The sequence below is a fragment of the Spea bombifrons genome, chromosome 8 (genome assembly GCF_027358695.1).
Source record: "Spea bombifrons isolate aSpeBom1 chromosome 8, aSpeBom1.2.pri, whole genome shotgun sequence".
Lineage (NCBI taxonomy): Eukaryota > Metazoa > Chordata > Amphibia > Anura > Pelobatidae > Spea > Spea bombifrons.
The window spans coordinates 20,665,873-20,686,850 of NC_071094.1; the positions used below are offsets into that span (position 1 = coordinate 20,665,873).

General features: G+C 38.0%; 1 protein-coding gene across 1 annotated transcript in view; it reads right to left on the reverse strand.

The window, feature by feature from the left end:
• Positions 1-48: 48 nt before the first annotated feature.
• The window catches only part of DRP2 (dystrophin related protein 2), a 58,993-nt gene continuing 38,063 nt past the window's right edge, over positions 49-20,978 (reverse strand). The window contains exons 17-26 of the mRNA XM_053473682.1: positions 19,197-19,363; positions 18,930-19,041; positions 18,646-18,782; positions 10,344-10,409; positions 8,999-9,064; positions 8,626-8,772; positions 5,655-5,898; positions 1,597-1,702; positions 1,309-1,395; positions 49-905 (exon numbers count right to left, since the gene is read on the reverse strand). Coding sequence (XP_053329657.1) covers positions 862-905; positions 1,309-1,395; positions 1,597-1,702; positions 5,655-5,898; positions 8,626-8,772; positions 8,999-9,064; positions 10,344-10,409; positions 18,646-18,782; positions 18,930-19,041; positions 19,197-19,363 — 1,176 coding nt within the window. The 3' untranslated portion in view covers positions 49-861. The remainder of the gene's footprint in view (positions 906-1,308; positions 1,396-1,596; positions 1,703-5,654; positions 5,899-8,625; positions 8,773-8,998; positions 9,065-10,343; positions 10,410-18,645; positions 18,783-18,929; positions 19,042-19,196; positions 19,364-20,978) is intronic.

The following is a 20,978-nucleotide window of genomic DNA, read 5'->3' on the forward strand; positions in this document are numbered from 1 at the left end:
ATATGCACGCACCAATTCGTTTTTTCATTTTTATTATTTTTTTTAAAGTTATTTTCTTCATTTTACTTCACCAATTTGGGCTATTTGTGTATGAAATCTAAATAAAAAACAAACTTTAACTCCAGTTAGTAATGCAACAAAATAGGAAAAATTCCAAGAGGGGTGAATACTTTTGCAAGGTACTGTAGATTAGAATTATGTAATGTGTTTATATGTAAACTTTTAATAAGACAACAAATTAACAGAAAGCCATTTCCTAGCCACTTTAGCCACTAGCCACAATTTAATATTTACATTAAAAACTCTTCCTCACATAATAGTTCCTGTAAGTCATGTTGTTTCTTTATAAATCTTTACAAAGATTATTTAGGATCCCATTCCAAGTCCATAATATGCCTTTTTTTTCTCTAAGCAAGTGCTATAAAGAAATACAACATAAAAAACAATGAATGTGTTAATCACATCCTTCTTCATTACAATAATTAGTCATAGGTTATGGGACAGAGTTGTCATTGAGAGCATCTTTAGATTAAGGGAAATCCTTGGTTGGAGCTAGGAACTAAAATCAAACCCATTGTTTGCTACATAACTCAGGAGCATTATGGCAGCTTTAGTCATCCTCTCAACATTTATCATAGCTTCTGAAAGTTGGGACATCACGCTTTATTTATCTTATCAGATATTTGGCTTTGTTCACTTTGAATCTTCACATGGTTAGCATTAGAAACACTGGCTTGGTGTTATACCCTTATAGATATTTACTTTCGTTGCCACGTTAGAATATCTCCCTTTCATTAGTTGAAAATACGAGTGTTGACCCAACCAGGGAGGGGCAAATTATCTTATTGCACAGGGGCAGTGTCACAATGGTAACGTCTGAGACTTCACAGGTGCAATACCAGAATCTAAAAAGACAAGAAAGAGACTGTTTAACATACATGTTACACAAATTAAGTTTCATAAAGATGAAAATATTAAAAGTCAACTGTTGCCAAAATCATTACATTTGTGAAAACAAACAATAGCTGTACTTTTTATTTTCCAGCCGGTGTAATCTTTTTGCAGATATTTAGTTTATCAAGGGGCCCAAGAGCTGTGGCTAAATGTGGCAGAACATAATAATTCAAATGAAGGGAAACATAACTTGAGCACAATAATCAAGCAAGTATATATTCATCTGTACGTATGATTGCATAATCATCTACAGAAATGTATACTGTTTGGCAGAGGAATTTTTATACATGAAAACATTTAATGGATAATCTTCCTTATCTTCTATGTAAGATGTTTTAATAGTGTTCCTCTTACCTCTGGTATTGGGAAAGGCATTTCTGAGCTTCTCCATAATGTCTTCTAAGCAGAGTCCTACTTCCCTAGTCCGACTCTCCATATCATCTGAGGATTAAAAAAAAAAAAAAAATGGACCACTAGAAAAATGTGTATTAAAGTAGTAAAATACGAGTATGTAAACCGACCAGAGTTTCAAATAAGGGTTGAGAATGTTAGTTGTGATGGAAAATAACATTTCAACTAGCACATATAACACACATCAAAAAAGCTTGTGTGTGCAAATATATTATGGCAGTTCTCTCATACCTGCTACCTCTGTCTCTGGGGTACTTCCATTCCTTTCTTCAGAATGCCGGTTTTCAGAATCTGGAGTGGAGGTGGAAGACAAAGGCTTACCTTCATCTGTGCCAGGCTAAAATAAATATAATTGCATATCTTATGGTGATTATGTAACAAATGTTAATCTGCAGAATATAAGGTGATGTATATAAAGATAAATATAAAAAAACATCAAAAATTGTTGCATGGAAAGACTAAATACTAAAAAGGTAAATCAAAATAGCCAAGATGTTCCAATTTGGAATTTTGACATCTGGTCAGTCTGTCCCTAAGAAATAAACACTTCCCAAATGGCCTTTTAGCCCCCAGACAACCCAACAGATCTATGCATGGGGAGTATCAATGTACTCAGGAGATGTTGCTGCAGTTTTTTCATTAGCTTTTTTTTAAATAAAAATTTTCACCATATTTTATATATGTTTATAGTAAATTATATGATATTATCAAAATAATGGTATCTAAATAAAGCCCTGCTTGTCCTAACCCCCACCCCCTCCCAACACATAACTAAACATAAGCACCGCAAAAATGTTTAAACGGCAATTATCAGGAAGGGTACAAAACATTTTAAAAAACGGTTCTGTCCTTAAGGGGTTACATATAACTTGTGGTGGTGCAGGTACCACTTTCCCTAGGACTTCATATTAGGTTAATATACCGTATTTGCTCGATTATAAGACGACCCTGATTATAAGACGACCCCCCAAAATCTGAATATTAAATTAGGGAAAAAAGAAAAAGCCTGAATATAAGACGACCCCAAAGGAAAAAAGTTTTACCAGTAAATGTTAATTCATGTAAACTATTTTTTTTAATAAAAGCTATGATTGAGAAAAATATTTTTTTTGTTTTTATTTCTTGTATTTTCCAACCTGTCCCCCAGTAACGCACATCTGCCCCCAGGCTTGCCACTCCAATATGGCACTGTGGTCCATGATATGCCTTTTAACCCTCTATATGCCACTGTGCCCCATGGTATGCCTTTTGACCCCCTATGTGCCACTCTGCCTCCAGAAATGCCTTACACCCTATATCCCATTCTGGCATTTAGGGGGTTAAAATGCATATTATGGGGCAGAGTGGCATATAGGGAGGTATAAGGCATTTCAGGAGGCAGAGTGGCATTAAGGGAGTTAAAAGGCATTGTATAGAGCACTCTGCCTCCAGAAATGCCTTATACCCCTATATGCCACTCTGGCATTTAGGGGGTTAAAAGGCATATTATGGGGCAGAGTGCCATATAGGGAGGTATGAGGCATTTCAGGAGGCAGAGTGCTCTATTAAATGCCCCCTTAACGCCACTCCAGAAATGCCCTATGCCCCCATTTAACACACACACACACACCCTATACCCCCATTTCACTAACACACACACACTCTCTCTCTCTCTCACCCCTCTCTTACCGGTGCTTCCAGCCGGGGCAGCGGGTTGACGTCGCCTTCCGCTGCAGCCGGAAGGAGGTGGAGTTGGCAGCGGGGGTTTGTATGCGTCCGTCGCGTATACTTTCCCCGGCTGTCAGAGATCAGAGTTCCCCGCACCGGTGCGGGGAGCTCTGATCTCTGACAGTCGGGGAAGGTCTACGCGACGGACGCAGACAACCCCCGCTGCTAGCCACACCTCCTTCCGGCTGCAGCGGACGTTGTCTACGCGGATCACGTAGACGTCAACCCGCTGCCCCGGCAACACAGCAGGAAGCACCGGTAAGTGTGTGTATGATGGGGGGGGTGAGACAGGAGGATCCAGGTCCCCTGCAGCGGTGCGGGGGATCTGGATCTTAGTCTCCTAAGACCTCTATTTGAGGTCTGATTAGAAGACGACCCTGATTAGAAGACGAGGGGTATTTTTCAGAGCATTTGCTCTGAAAAAAACTTCGTCTTATAATCGAGCAAATACGGTAATAAGCATTAAAAACTGTTGGCCTATATTTAGTTAAAATAGAAAAGGAATTTTTTTTCCATCTTGAGCCTAACTCTTATCTTTGAATAACTCATTCTTATCTATCTCAGTAACTTGTAACTTTCCTTCAACAATTTCTCAGGATAGTGCCTTTCAGAGAATTTATCAAAATATTACTCTGTCCCTGAAAGTCCCTATCATTTGTACAATTTCTTTTAATTCTCATCAGTTGCCCCTTAGGGATGTTGTAAAATCATGTGACAACTTAAAAAAAATCTATATATCTATTCAAAAAATGTATGTGAATTAACTTTATTATTATTATTATCTTTTATTTATATAGCGCCAACAATTTACGCAGCGATTAATACAATACATATATTCATATTTGACAAGACGAGAATAGACAGACTAAGACAAACAGATACATTAGGTGGAGAGAGCCCTGCTTGTTATCTTCTACAAAGTGAGGTCTAAAAAAATCAATTTATGTGCTGTGAATATTAGATGTAAATTTTAAACCATATGAATTATTAGTTATAAATGTGATAACATTTTTTTAATCTTTTTGTGTCCCATGCCATATTATCAACATGTCATCTATATATCGACACCAGAGCACAGCATAGCTCGGTGCAAGCCTGGTGTCCATGGCCATACCACATAACTTTAAATAATAAGTATCGTGAAACCAAAATTAATTGTGTGTTAAAATGAATTTAGTAGAATGTAAAATAAATTGGGCTTGAACAGATGGCATCTGGATGTCCTCATTTAATTGTTGTCTGACTGCTTCAAAACCTTGTGCAATCACAGTGTAGAATGAAGTGACATCCACAGTGGCCCACAACATCCCTTCGGACCATTGCGTTTTTAAAAAAAAAACATTTAGTATAGTTTGGTGTCCCTATGTGTATTTCAAGCCCCTTTGTTTATCATCAGTATGTCAGTATATACATTTATTTGACTTATCACTATTAATTATTATTATTTAATTTTAATATGCATAATCATGATTCATTTGCTTATGTAATTTGATATACCAGTATATTAATTTTTCATGATTACATATATTTTTATGTTTCTAGCCAAAGTACTGATTACATTACAAATACTAATTATTTTTATAATTGCTTTCATTTGTTCAACAATCATTGGTAGTTTCACTCTAGATACATTCTTACTTGCCCCCTTGACCCTTCCGATACTGTGTATACGCAGTAATAAAAGTTACGTTTTTTGATGTTTTACAGTAATCTCCTTTTCGGGCTGCCCTTATTGTAGTTTTAAATATATATCTGTACACATGTGTAATGCTAACTGCAAAAACAGGGAATTTCGTGGCAAATAATGTGTCCATTACTTCTGCTGTAAAAAATTCAAACCTCAACTGGTCCTTGGTTTTGTTTTGTATTCATGATAGCCATATGCCTATCCCATGTATGTTTAACTTCCATCACTATATTTACCTATACCACCTATCCCCTGTCAATTCTTGTTATATACTTTGTCTGGAGATTGACTTCCCTTTGGTCAAAAACTATTACGGTGGGGCCACATCCAAAATAAAAGTCGCTAATATTAGTATGACAAGCGTTTGCACTATAATCTCACGAGTAGTTATATTTGATGTAAAATTCAGTTATTCCTATTTATGTTTTCAAAATATGTACTAAAGCTCTCTGTAATGTAGGTAGGTGACATTTGACCTATCCATTGATGCTCTATACTCTATGCTCTGGTCACATGCCCACAAATAGTAGTGTCACAGTAGTGTCACCGGATGCTACATGAACACAGTTCAAACAGCAGTTTACTGCTGCGTAGATAAGTATCATTAAATGTAGTGATTTCAGAAGAACAGTATATATATATATATATATATATATATATATATATATATATATATATATACACACACATATATATATATAAACTGCTGTACTCCTTGCAGTATGCTCTGATTTGTGAATGACTGGTAAATGTATGCAATATAACATTACCACAAATTTAACTAAGATGTTTTTTTCTACTTATAGACTATATCAGTTAGTATCAACCCATTGACCTCCAACAGGATGTAAAGGTAAAGCAATAAACAAAGAAACAATTATATATTCTCAACTACCTGTAAAAGCAGCTCCCTGAGACGATGTAGCTGAGATTCAAGCTGTTTGTTGTGGTCTTCCAGTATCTGCATGCGTGTCTCTAGGCGGTTTTTGTGGTGCCTAAGGATACGAGCCTCACTTAGCAATTCCTCACTCTGTGCATCACTACTTGCACCTGAATCTGGAGAAACTTCCCCCAGCACTGTTCCTTCTCCAGCTTCTGCATGCTGCCACTTCAAACGTTTCAGCTCCCCCTGTAGGATTCTAGAAAATGGTTGAAGGAAAACCATCAGATGCGGGCAAGTGTAGTAGTTGACATCAACATATTGAAGTATTTACCTAAAACAACTTTTCAAGATAACACCCCTGAAAAAAAATATAAACTAAGTACCAGTGGCAGTGTAAATAACACACATAGGTTGTAAATAAAAATAGCGTAGACGCCTTTTTAGATATACAGAAAAATAAAATATAAATAATATAATATTGTGATACATCATTTTTTTACTTGCAAAAGATCTTTTTTTCTGAAAGATGCTGTGAGGAAAGACATACTGTTAGGTCCACAATTTTCAGGGGCTCAAATGCAGGTAATGACTGCTTGAAGTCTGGAATGCATGGATATCCCCAAATGCTGGGTCTCCTCCTTTGTAAAGCTGTGCCAGGCCTTTACTGCAGTCTTTAGTTATTGTCTGTGGGACTTTTTGCCTTAAGTTTTGTCTTCAGCAAGTGAAATGTATACTCAATGGTGTTCAGATCAAGTGACTTGCTTAAAAAAAAACCCTGGCTTGTTTTGCAGTATGAATTGGGTCACTGTCTATCTGTAAAGTGAAGTGCCATCCAATCAATTTAGCTGAAATTAGGCTAAATCTGAGCAGATAATATATCCATACACACATATCAGAATTAATCTGACTGCTTCTGTCTTCTGCCACATCATCAATAAACCCAGTGCAATTGGTAGCCATGCATGCCCACACCATCACACTACCTCCACTGTGTTTTACAGATAATTTGGTATGCTTCGGATCATGAGCCATTCCAAGTCTTCATACTTTTTTCTTCCCATCATCCTGGTACAGGTTGATCTTCGTTTCATCTGTCTAAAGAATGCTGTACCATAACTTGGCTGGCTTTTTTTTAGATGTTTTTGGCAAAGTCTAATCTGGCCTTTCTATTCTTGAATGGTATGCACCTTGTGGTGAACCCTCTATTTGCTCAAGTCTCTTTATGGTAAACTTGGATAATGATATATGCCGACCTTCTGGAGAGTGTTCTTCACTTGGCTATATGTTGTGAAGGGGTTTTTTAACCATAGAAAGGATGCTACGATCATCCACCAGGCCCCTTGTCTTTTGAGCGTTGCCTCACCCTGCCCTCCCCCGGCCAACCACCAAAGAGCTTAACTGGTCTGAAAGCAGCCGGATTGTCCATATTTTATCATAGACATATTTGGTGTTAGAGAGGGTGTGTGGCATCTCCTCCATGTGTCCGTGAACTTCCATCGTATCCACAACTTCCTCTACTCTGGGCCCCGTCTCCGTTTTCCACTTGCTAGCGAGGCATAATTTTGTGGCTAGGAAAAAGTGCACAATGAATTTCCTCATGCCCGACAGAATATCCCCGTCAGGAAGTGGAGAAGGACAGCTTCTGGTGTTAGTGGACTGCAAGTCCTACAACCATGCCAATAATTTAGATGAAAGTTCTCCACAGTCTCCACTGAATTTTGGGACAAACCCACCATATGTGCACCATATCCCTCACCATCTCACATTTCCTCAGCAGTGAAGCGCTGACTCTGAGAAGATTTTGGCAAGCCCCTGCTACTTATTTCTCTAATTCTGCTACATTTGTGCACTGAGTTATTCCCCTCATCCATTTTTCTGCCTCTAGCCATTGATCTAGGGGATACATGGCCACTAATTGCCATTCCCATGCCAACATTTATGGAACATTGGACCTGAAGCATGGTTCAATCAAACACGTGTAACACGTTGAGATCGCCTTTTTAGTGGTTGGAGCCCTCAAGCACAGGCTTATGATAGGATGGTGAGTCACTCTATCCTTCCTTAGGAGTGAGGAGGATTAAAATGCGTCTAGCTTTCAAATACTTGTAAAAGTATTTTGGCGATATTCCACAGGACCCACTCAGCTTTTCATAACATTGTAATTGACCTCTTTCAAATAGATTTGAGATTTTAACTATATCTGTAATCTTCCATTCTTGAAAGCTACCCCTACCAACCCAACGCTCTAATGAGTCAATGGGTGAAGCCCCCAAAAGGTTCACAAGCGCATTGTACCTACGACCTTGTTAAAAAAAATTCACAGGAGTGCTAAAGCCGGAAGTGGGAGGGTCAGATCTGATTCCTATGTCCAGCGGTTCCAGTGCTAGTCTGTAGAGAAACGGGGACAGCAGGCAGCTCCTGCCTTGTGCCGTTGGTTATAGTAATATTTTTAGAGGGGAAACCTGATTGAGTAAACTTTGCATATGGGGCAATATACAACAACATAAATTCTGTGATTGCCCTGGGAAACTATACGTTTCTAAAACCCTTTTCAAAAAAGTCCAGTCAAGATGATCAAATACCTTTTCGGCATCGAATAATAAGAGCAAGCAAGGAGTAGCAGAGTGTATTATCTGATGCCTGCCAGCCCCCCCACAAACCCCACCTGGACCACATGTAGTAAGCTTGGAATCGATGGCAACAGCCCAGCTTTTTGCATACATTTTGATGTCACTGTTTACACAAAGTTGGAAGTATAGCATTGTCCAAAATGTCAGAAATTTAGTTTGGCATTAACAAAAGGTTTTTGCCATAGAATAGTTTATAACTGTATCTTTGTGTGAATTATACACATGGGTGTGCCAATTTGTTTGTCAGGACCCAAGTATTCTCTGCTACACTACGGACATTGTCATTCTAACATATACCACAGAATTAAACTGCGTTTTTAACAGTGCATCAACGGCTACAGTATCTGAAATACCTGTTCTCATGCTCTAGGTGAGCAAGGATTCTTTCCAGTTCGCTCTGTTCCTCTTCTGGATGTAGGGCAATTGCAGTCTGAGGCATGTTGCATGGATCCCGATCTGTAATGGGACTGGAGTGTCGTAGCAAATATTGGTCCTCATCACTACCAAGTAGATAAGGCGAAACAAAAACTGAGTATGATTGAATCCCAAAACCACATATCAAGACTAAAGAGCTGCTTGATATTTTTCTACCATTCTTCCAATCTACCCCAGGCATTTCTGAATATGTGAATATGGGTGACATGTAAATTACTAATGTGATCAAAACCATACACTATGAACATATTAGGCTTTGTGTAACAGGTTAAAGAAATTAATAAGACTCACAGGCTGTCATCAGGAGATAGGCTATCAGTAAAGAAAGTACAGTTCTGGCTTTCCATTTCAGCAAGCCTGCAAAGCAACGGTTGGTTAAGAAGGAACTCAGTTACTCTGGAATACAACACAGGAACATTAACACTGACCACCACGACTTGCATAAAAATAGGTAACCCCCTTAGCCACAAACTTAATTAAGCATTTTGTTTGCTTATACCAACTACAGGAAGATATTGCACCATTTGGTCTTTTTTATCTCCCTATAGATGTTAATGAAGAAATAAAGATCTTTTTTATTCTGAAGGGCCTCTTGTACCGGCACTGTTTGTGAGTGCATTCACATCTTCTATTTCTATTTATTTGACAGTATTATATTATTATATATATATTCTTTTTCTCCCTATATGCACATGCGCCCCTATTTGTGCTTTATCTGTTTGTGAACACTGAGAGGAGTGTATATCGGGCCGCTGCAGTGCGACATTTGGGAAGTATTTTACAAATTTTTTTGAAATAAGACACGTGACTGGTGTTAATTATTGTATCTTGGGTTAGCACAGGAAATGAAAGGGACATTCCAGATTTCATTTACACTTTAATGCACATGACAGCTGAGTGCCCCCTTTAAATTGACATGGTGCCCTCTTGCCACAAAACCTTGGTTAATTCCCTTCTAATTTCCTGCCTTGAGTATTGCTACACTCTGGTTAGCACTCTTCTGTATCCTCTGCTACTAGGCTCATCTTCCTTACATAATGCTCTTCTTCTGCTTACCCAGTCGATGAACTGCTTCCCCTCCACTGTCTCCCTATTACCTTAAGTAATCAAATTTAAAATTCTTGTCCAAACATATAAAGTCCTCCATACATTTCTGCCTTTACAACAAAAAACTCAGATACTCAATCGTTTCCCATGGGCTAAGGCTTTCCTCCTCACTTATCAACACTTCAAGAAAAATCTCAACCCCCCCCCACTTCCTCACGGAAGCATACCATCTCTGTACGTATTACTACCCCCCCCTTTCTCCTTACCTTATTTCTCCTTACCCCATTCCCTCTAGATTGTAAGCTTGCGAGCAGGGCACTCTCTACCCAACGCTTCTTTGTCTTAGTCTGTCAATTCTAATTTTGTCATACCCCTTAATATTTGTATTGTAAGAAGAGCTGCGTAAATTGCTAATGATATATAAATAAAATATAATAATAATACTTTAAAAGAAGCGTTTTTCTTTGGCGAGGTTGCCCAGGATGTTAAACTAAAGTTCAACTTGCATAAAAGTTGCTTTTATTTTTTGAATTTAGATGAAATATTGAATTTCCTTGCATTACATTTTACCATCAGAGAACATACACACCTGCTTGCAAAATGCTCTATCCGTGAATGAGTATCAGCATGTGGGAGCACAGGAGAGGAGACTGGCCTGGATCACATATTAAAAAAAGATTCAAATTTAAGATATTGTAAGTCTGATAAAAAATTGCTAATAAAGATGGAAAACTTAAATGTATTTACAAGCAAAATGGTTCTAAATAAACTAAAATCCTTAAAATTAAATGAAACATTTTTATCCTTTAGCATAAACTACAATGCTACATACAGAAACGTTGGTTGCCAGCGACAACACTTTTATTTTTTAATATCAGCTCCAATAAACTTCCTTACACTCCAAACTTAGAGGCTATACTTAGAAGCTCGTCCTGAGGAAAGTCCATGAGGTGGATTGAAACACTGACATTTTACCGTCTTGCAAATATAAATGAAGCACTATTGAAGACCGTGAGTGCTGGCTTTACTACTTTCAGATTACATATATATATATATATATATATATATATATATATATATATATATATATATATATATATACACACCTGTGTGTGATCTCATGCGCTTCATAGTGTGTCCCTGTGAAAATGTGGTCACCCTAGTGGGAGGGCATCGGCATAGCAGCTTTTGCACATTGATATATCTTGGGCAGAATAGAGTCCAACAAACATGCAATTTAATGATGAAAAGTTCTTTCCCAACTACCAAATTATTATCACAGCCTTTTTGATTCATCAGGCTAACATGGATCTTGTGACATTTTAACTCTTAGCAGGTCCATTCTCTTTGTTTTGTTATGATATAGCAGAATACACTTACTATCCTAGCTCATATCTGATGAAAAGTCAAACCCAGAGGGTATGTAAACATATTAGGGCTGCAACAACTAATCGATAAAATCGATAATAATCGATAATGAAAATCGTTGCCAACGAACTTCATTATCGATTAGTTGAATCGATTTTTATCGATTATAAAATGAGGGTTTTTTCAGAGCAAACGCTCTGAAAAATACCCCTCATTATATAATAGTTTAGTCTGACTCACAGCAGCAGCTCCTACTTACCAGTCCCTCCCTGTAATCACTGTGACAACTGGCCCCGCCCCCTTCCTTCTCCCAGAAGGCCAGAACCACATGGCTGTGACAGTCATCTAACTGTAAGTATAAAATTAATATTTGGGCTGCTGAAAGTTAGGGGAGGTGGGGGTTAATTTAGGGGCAGTTATGGTTAATGGGGTGTTTATGGGCAGCTATGGTTAATGGGGTGTTTAGGGTTAATTTAGGGGCAGCTATGGTTAATAGGGTGTTTAGGGTTAATTTAGGGGCAGCTATGGTTAATTGAGTGTTTGGGGTTAATTTGAGGCAGTTGTGGTTAATGGGGTGTTTAGGGTTAATTTAGGGGCTGTTGTGGTTGATTGGGGTCTTTAGGGACGTACTAAACAGCATATTGGGGATGATGGGATGATGGGATGATTGGCTGCAATATTCAGCACTATCAATAGGTGTCAGTATACTTTTTACACTCATGGTAAATCAAAGTATGTTCTTTTTGGTAGTTCTTGATACTAAATTGCAACTAATACATTGCAAAAAGAAGCTGCAAATGTTTAACTGTTTACTTGCTGAAATATATACAGTTTTATAACGGAATCATGGTAAATTATATAGAAATAATAGAAACATTTTAAGTAATCAACATATTGATATAATATGGTACATGTATGTGCAAACACCATATTTTACCTGTTTTGATTGGCACAATATGGGAATATATATTATTATGATTTTTACATGGGGATTATGGGTGGCATATTATAGTTTCACATGCCAAGGAACACATTTGACCCATTTCTGATAAGAATATGGGAATATTATTATTTTTACATGGGGATTATGGGTTGAATATCATGGTTACAGATGCCAAGGAACACATTTGACCTTTTTCTGAAAGGAATATGGGAGTATTATTATTTTTACATGGGGATTATGGGTGGAATATTATAGTTACACATGCTAAGGAACATATTTGACCCGTTTCTGATAACAATATGGGTATAATTATTTTTTTACATGGGGATTATGGGTGGAATATTATAGTTACACATGCTAAGGAACACATTTGACCTGTTTTTGATAAGAATATGGCTATAAATACTTTTTTATATGGGGAATATGGGTGGAATATTATAGTTACACATGCTAAGGAACATATTTGACCCATTTCTGATAAGAATATGGGTATAATATTTTTTTACATGGGGATTATGGGTGGAATATTACAGTTACACATGCTAAGTAACATATTCGACCCATTTCAGATAAGAATATGGGTATACTCATTTTTTTACATGGGGATAATGGGTGGAATATTATAGTTACACATGCTAAGGAACATAAAAAACATATAAAAAACATATGGGAAAAAAATGATACCCATATTCTTATCAGAAATGGGTCAAATGTGTTATTTAGCATGTGTAACCATCATATTCCACCCATAATCCCCATGTAAAAAAATGAGTACACCCATATTCTTATCAGAAATGGGTCAAATATGTTACTTAGCATGTGTAACTATAATATTCCACCCATAATCCCCATGTAAAAAAAATTAGTATACCCATATTCTTATCAGAAATGGGTCAAATGTGTTCCTTACCATGTGTAACTATAATATTCCACCCATAATCCCCATGTAAAAACATTATTATACCCATATTCTTATCAGAAATGGGTCACATGTGTTCCTTAGCATGTGTAGCTATAAAATTCCACCCATAATCCCCATGTAAAAAAATATTTATAGCCATATTCTTATCAGAAATGAGTGAAATGTGTTCCTTAGCATGGGTAACTATAATATTCCACACATGTAAAAAAATATTATACCCATATTCTTATCAGAAATGGGTCAAATATGTTCCTTAGCATGTGTAACTATAATATTCCACCCATATTCCCCATGTAAAAAAATATTTATAGCCATATTCTTATCAAAAACAGGTCAAATGTGTTCCTTAGCATGGGTAACTATAATATCCCACCCATAATCCCCATGTAAAAAAATAATTATACCCATATTCTTATCAGAAATGGGTCAAATATGTTCCTTAGCATGTGTAACTATAATATTCCACCCATAATCCCCATATAAAAATAATAATACTCCCATATTCTTATCAAAAATGGGTCAAATATGTTCCTTAGCATGTGTAACTATAATATTCCACCCATAATCCCCATGTAAAAAAATAATTATACCCATATTCTTATCAGAAATGGGTCAAATATGTTCCTTAGCATGTGTAACTATAATATTCCACCCATAATCCCCATGTAAAAAAATAATTATACCCATATTCTTATCAGAAATGGGTCAAATATGTTCCTTAGCATGTGTAACTATAATATTGCACCCATAATCCCCATGTAAAAAAATGATTATACCCATATTCTTATCAAAAACAGGTCAAATGTGTTCCTTAGCATGTGTAACTATAATATTCCACCCATAATCCCCATGTAAAAAATATTTATAGCCATATTCTTATCAGAAATGGGTCAAATATGTTCCTTAGCATGTGTAACTATAATATTCCACCCATAATCCCCATGTAAAAAAATATTTATAGCCATATTCTTATCAGAACTGGGTCAAATGTGTTCCTTAGCATGTGTAACTATAATATTCCACCCATAATCCCCATGTAAAAAAATAATTATACCCATATTGTTATCAGAAATGGGTCAAATGTGTTCCTTAGCATGCGAAACTATAATATTCCATCCATAATCCCCATATAAAAATAATAATACTCCCATATTCTTGTCAGAAATGGGTCAAATATGTTCATTAGCATGTGTAACTATAATATTCCACCCATATTCCCCATGTAAAAAAATATTTATAGCCATATTCTTGTCAGAAATGGGTCAAATATGTTCCTTAGCATGTGTAACTATAATATTCCACCCATAATCCCCATGTAAAAAAATATTTATAGCCATATTTTCATCAGAAATGGGTCAAATATGTTCCTTAGCATGTGTAACTATAATATTCCACCCATAATCCCCATGTAAAAATATTATACCCATATTCTTATCAGAAATGGGTCAAATGTGTTCCTTAGCATGTGTAACTATAATATTCCACCCATAATCCCCATGTAAAAAAATATTTATAGCCATATTCTTATCAGAAATGGGTCAAATATGTTCCTTAGCATGTGTAACTATAATATTCCACCCATAATCCCCATGTAAAAAAATAATTATACCCATATTGTTATCAGAAATGGGTCAAATGTGTTCCTTAGCATGTGAAACTATAATATTCCACCCATAATCCCCATGTAAAAAAATAATTATACCCATATTCTTATCAGAAATGGGTCAAATGTGTTCCTTAGCATGTGAAACTATAATATTCCACCCATATTCCCCATGTAAAAAAATATTTATAGCCATATTCTTATCAGAAATGGGTCAAATGTGTTCCTTAGCATGTGAAACTATAATATTCCACCCATAATCCTCATATAAAAATAATAATACTCTCATATTCTTATCAGAAATGGGTCAAATATGTTCCTTAGCATGTGTAACTATAATATTCCACCCATAATCCCCATGTAAAAAAATATTTATAGCCATATTCTTATCAGAAATGGGTCAAATATGTTCCTTAGCATGTGTAACTATAATATTCCACCCATAATCCCCATATAAAAATAATAATAATATATATTCCCATATTGTGCCAATCAAAACAGGTAAAATATGGTGTTTGTACATACATGTACCATATTATATCAATATGTTGATTACTTAAAATGTTTCTATTATTTCTATAGAATTTACCATGATTCCTTTATAAAACTGTATATATTTCAGCAAATAAATAGTTAAACATTTGCAGCTTCTTTTTGCAATGTATTCGTTGCAACTTAGTATCAAGAACCACCAAAAAGAACATACTGTGATTTACCATGAGTGTAAAAAGTATACTGACACCTATTGATAGTGCTGAATATTGCAGCCAATCATCCCATCATCCCATCATCCCCAATATGCTGTTTAGAACGTCCCGGTCTTTAGGGGATGCTGTGGTTAATGGTGTGTTTAGGGTTAATTTAGGGTAGTTGTGTTTGATGGGGGTATTTAGAGTTAATTTAGGGGTAGTTATGGTTAATGGGGTGTTTAGGGTTAATTTAATGATGAGGACTGAGGGTTAATTTAATTAATTTAATAAAGTTAACTTAAGGTGCAGTTAGATGTAAAGGGGGGGCAGACTAAGGGGAATTTAAATCCTGGGGGCAGTGAAGATTAACCCAGTACTTATTTATAAAAGTACGGTGTCAGTGTGCTGTGAACAGGTCTGTGACTCTATGAGGGCACTATGAGATATCTGGGGGGTATACGGCATATCTGGGGAGGATGGAGTGACATATCTGGGGGTATAAGGCATATACGGTATATAAGGCATATGTGGGGAGGGCAGCGTGGCATGTCTGGGGAGGATGGCGTGGTGTATCAGGGGGTATAAGGCATATCAGGCACAGTGGCATATGTGGGAGGCAGCGTGGAGTGGCATATGTGGGAGGCAGCGTGGAGTGGTATATGTGGGAGGCAGCGTGAAGTGGCATGTGTGGGAGGCAGCCTGGAGTGGTATATGTGGGAGGCAGCCTGGAGTGGTATATGTGGGAGGCAGCCTGGAGTGGTATATGTGGGAGGCAGCCTGGAGTGGTATATGTGGGAGGCAGCCTGGAGTGGTATTTGTGGGAGGCAGCGTGCAGTGGCATATGTGGGAGGCAGCCTGGAGTGGTATATTTGGGAGGCAGCGTGGAGTGGCATATGTGGGAGGCAGCGTGGAGTGGCATATGTGGGAGGCAGCGTGGTATATGTGGGAGTCAGCGTGGAGTGGCATATGTGGGAGGCAGCGTGGAGTGGCATATGTGGGAGGCAGCGTGGAGTGGCATATGTGGGAGGCAGCGTGGAGTGGCATATGTGGGAGGCAGCGTGGAGCGGCATATGTGGGAGGCAGCGTGGTATATGTGGGAGGCAGCGTGGAGTGGTATATGTGGGAGGCAGCGTGGAGTGGCATATGTGGGAGGCAGCGTGGAGTGGCATATGTGGGAGGCAGCGTGGAGTGGCATATGTGGGAGGCAGCGTGGAGTGGCATATGTGGGAGGCAGCGTGCAGTGGCATATGTGGGAGGCAGCGTGGAGTGGCATATGTGGGAGGCAGCGTGGAGTGGCATATGTGGGAGGCAGCGTGGAGTGGCATATGTGGGAGGCAGCGTGGAGTGGCATATGTGGGAGGCAGCGTGGCATGTCTGGGAGGCAGCGTGGCAAGCCTGGGCTCAAATGTGCATAAATTGGGGGGGCTGGTTGGGAAATAAAGACAAGAAATGCATTTTATCAAAGTTTTTTTTATTCTGCTGTTTGTATTTAACATCATTTGTTTATTAAATTATTTTAAATAAATGAAAAATGTACATTCATTTTTTTTATCCGATTAATCGATTAATCGAAAAAATAATCGGCCAACTAATCGATTATGAAAATAATCGTTAGTTGCAGCCCTAAAACATATATTGTGATACAAACAGAAATCTGATAGCACCACAGTGTCACGATCCCGGCCGGCGTGCAGGTAAACGGTGCTCGCAGCGTCGTGCTCCTGTTCGGAGCGTGTCGCCCGAGTACCCGTTGCGATGGGATCTCATACGGAGCCGGTCGCCCGAGTACCCGCGAAGTAACGGTCCCGTCCGGGACACGTCGCCCGGGTGCTCGTGGCTTTCCGCTCCGGTGAGAAGTGCTTCACCCGAGTACCCACGAGTAGCGGGTACCCGGTACTTACCCCTCCAGGACCGATGCCGCAACGGTGTGTCTTCATACGCGGCAGTTCACATGAAAGAACCGCCGCACAGTGATAGACACCCACGGCGTCATACACCACGCCCCCCTTCAGAATCTAGTCTCCAATGGAGGAGACGAAACGTCCATTGGACGGCGCCACTGATGGGGGCGGGGCTTAGAAAGGCGGTTGGTTTAAAAGCTGAGCACTGATACCTGTTCAGTGCTCAGTTGTTCTTACAACTTAGCTGTATGTTTACCTGTTGCCAAGATCTTCTCTACCTGATACCCGGTGCCGACCTCTGCTTGCCTTGTGACCTTGTTGACCTCTCTGCTCCTGACCCGGATTGCCTGACCCTTCTATGCCTGATACCCGGTGCCGACCTCTGCTTGCCTTATGACCTTGTTGACCTCTCTGCTCCTGACCCGGATTGCCTGACCCTTCTATGCCTGATACCCGGTGCCGACCTCTGCTTGCCTTGTGACCTTGTTGACCTCTCTGCTCCTGACCCGGATTGCCTGACCCTTCTATGCCTGATACCCGGTGCCGACCTCTGCTTGCCTTGTGACCTTGTTGACCTCTCTGCTCCTGACCCGGATTGCCTGACCCTTCTATGCCTGATACTCGGTACTGACTTTTGCTTGCATAGTGAACGCACTCTCCTGCATCCTGGTTTCCTCACCTGTACCATCGTAATACACAGGCAACAAAACATTGTCCTTAAGAATCTGCTGAATAGGTACTTTAATTGCATTTGTTTAAAGTACACCCAATCTCCTGGCTGAAGATGTAACACCAACCAAAAGAAAGAGAAACATGTATCTTTCAGACATTTACAAGATATAGCTACCATTTTGTTAAGAAAAAAATGGTAAAAATGGTAAACTGCAAAAAGTGCAGTTTTGATGTGGCTACTATTAGGGATGTTTAGCCAGCCTGCAATCAAGAAAGACACTGAAAGCCGACAGCTGGACTGAGGAAGTCAGCGCATAACCTATTCTGGAAGCCGTTGTTAGGCCATTTTACAGGTAATCTAGAATCTCAGGAACAGACAAGCTGAACAGAGAAAAATTCTTGACACGTACAAAAAAGTTGTCACATCTCGCCATACTGCAATTGTAACCCTCTTGTGGCTATGTTGGATATCAACAGTCGGTTCTCACCAGGGGCGTTTCTAGGTCTCCAAAAGATCCAGGGCTAGAGCCCACAGCAGATTTGATAAGAGTGGCGTCTGTTTTGGGAATGGTTTCTGCGCACACTGCACATTAATAGAATCTACTTTAGACATCCCATTTTACCACTATAATATGTTCAGTACACCATAGCTATCAAACACTTATAGATTTAGAAGCACTGTATTTCCACTGTATTATTGACACTGGTACAGCACAATCTCAATAATCATTTATACATTTATGTGAAAAATACAAAAAAGTAGTCATAACAAGTAAAGAATAAAATTACTCACGTGTCTCTTACTTCAGCATCCAGAACAGACTGTACAGGAAGGTATCCTCTCTGTGGGTGCCGACTGAAGTATTGGCGAGTTCTGAATTTATTTTTAAATGTTGTGGCAAAATCTCTCATCTTCTCTCCAGAGGTTGTCTAAATATCAAATTAAAATTCAGGGTGAAAACAGCATGTGAATTACAAGAGAGTTTGAAATCACCAGACCTAGGGCATTAATCTCTGTAAATACGGTATATTGCTCCATACAAAGGAGCTAGATATGTTATGACAGTATTGGCTCACCGGCGTGTAATACTCCATGATTGGATAGTGTAGTTTATTCCCTTTTCCAGCTTGACCAGTCAGAAAACAAGACTGACAGATATCCACCCCAAACTGTTTCAAGCTACGGTACCTGATTCGTAGGAAATAACATAAAGAAAGTGAGATACATCAAAATAGAAATGTGATGTGTAGTGAAGACTACAACTTTAAATTAAAACATTATGTTTCCTTTAAAATGTAGCTTCTAGACAACTGTATGGATTAAAGAATTGTTTATATTCATACCTGAAGCCTTTTATTGGACATTGTTTACAGACTGAACACTTTGTTTGGTGTTTGACTGACTCTGCCAGCGTCACACGATGCAAGACTGGAAGCCAAACTAAAGACTGTGGCTCCAGGGTCCCCCACTCCAGAAACTGAGACAGCTCCAAAAGCGTAGTACCGTTTGTCTGCAGTCAGAACACAAAGATCACATAGTAGCCCTGGAACTTGATCACTGGTGGACCTATAATTGCACAGTGTTGTCCACTTAAAACACACGTGCAAAATCACATCAGGAGCTTTTCAAAAACAATAGTAGAAAAGCATTATATTCAGATTATGTAGGATGAGACCTAGAAGGGCCTTCTTCACATGTAAATGTGTGGCAGTCAGTGATAAGTAACCTTGGCTAAAAAGAAGCCAGCTATAGTCCCTGAATGGAAACATTTATATGCTGCTTGCAGAGTTATCTAGTATCAAACTCACATACTGTACAGCCTTGCACCTTCTAAACGGTCTACTTTATTACCCTTTCTTAAGGCTTTCTTAAAAATCATAAAAAAAAAAAAAAAGAGTATCTCATCTCGATCTGTATATTCGCTGCAAGGTTGTTTCTGCTCTGAAAGTCTTTACACGATCACCATCAATAAGATCCTCCCACTACTCTCATGCACAATGCATTTTGACAATTAAAGGCTTTTTTCACAGTGCTAATGTTATCATCGGAGTCACTTCTTATTTAGTTTGTTTTTCTCCAATATGCATATTGCTTAACTCTTGTTGCTGCATTTGAATGTAAGGGTACTTTTGGTGGCTCTTTACAGTGTTTTATTAAAAACAATCATTTCAAATCTTAAACTAAGCTGATATTAGTATCACAACTCATATTTCTATTTCTATCATAACACAAATATATTTATATATATCTTATAACAATATTGCTATTGTATCACTTATAAATGTAATAAAACATATCTAATTAAGGCATTTAGTTGAGACTAATTAAAGCATATCTCATGTAACACAATCCATAATCTTGCAATATAAAAATTTGAATATATTACATGATATATATGTAAAAAGTATAAAAAATATAAAAAGAAAAAACATTTATACATTGTAGGAAGTGAAATAATTCAAAATCAGAATTTAAGTCATCTGGAATTAATGTGCTTCCAGATGTAAAATGTAAATAAATCCATTTCATTTCTGCCTGGCCTCAAATCTTGTTTAAGTCACCTCTTCTCCAATGTGTTCTAATCCCTTAAGGACCAAACTTTTTTTTCTTTTGTGCCCTTTGTGACTGAGGCTGTTTAAAAAATGTTGCAGGGCTCGTGTTTAGCTGTTTCTTTAATCTCATTTGGTGTACCCACATAAATTCTATATTGTTTTTTTTAGGACAAGAATGGCTTTGGATACCATTTTTTGATCATATCATCTAATTTCCTATAAATAAATATAATAAAGTATGGTGAATAAACCTGCTAAATAGATTCTAAAATGTTCCTGAGTTTGGAAATACCAAATGTTTTTATGCTTTTTTAAGTTATAAGTACAAGTAGCATTTAGCTACTTCAATTTTTTTTTTCAAATCTGGTAGTCCTGTCCCCATGTCCTATTTGGAACATCTTTGAACATGGCCAATTCAATTTACCCCATCAAACCATACATTTTTGAGAACTTTTTGAAAACTAGACACCACAGAGTATTTCAAATACTAGTATTTTAACTTTTTACATGCACTAATTCTATCACCAGTCAGTCAACGTTTGTGGTAGTAATTTTGTACTTTACGTAGGAATG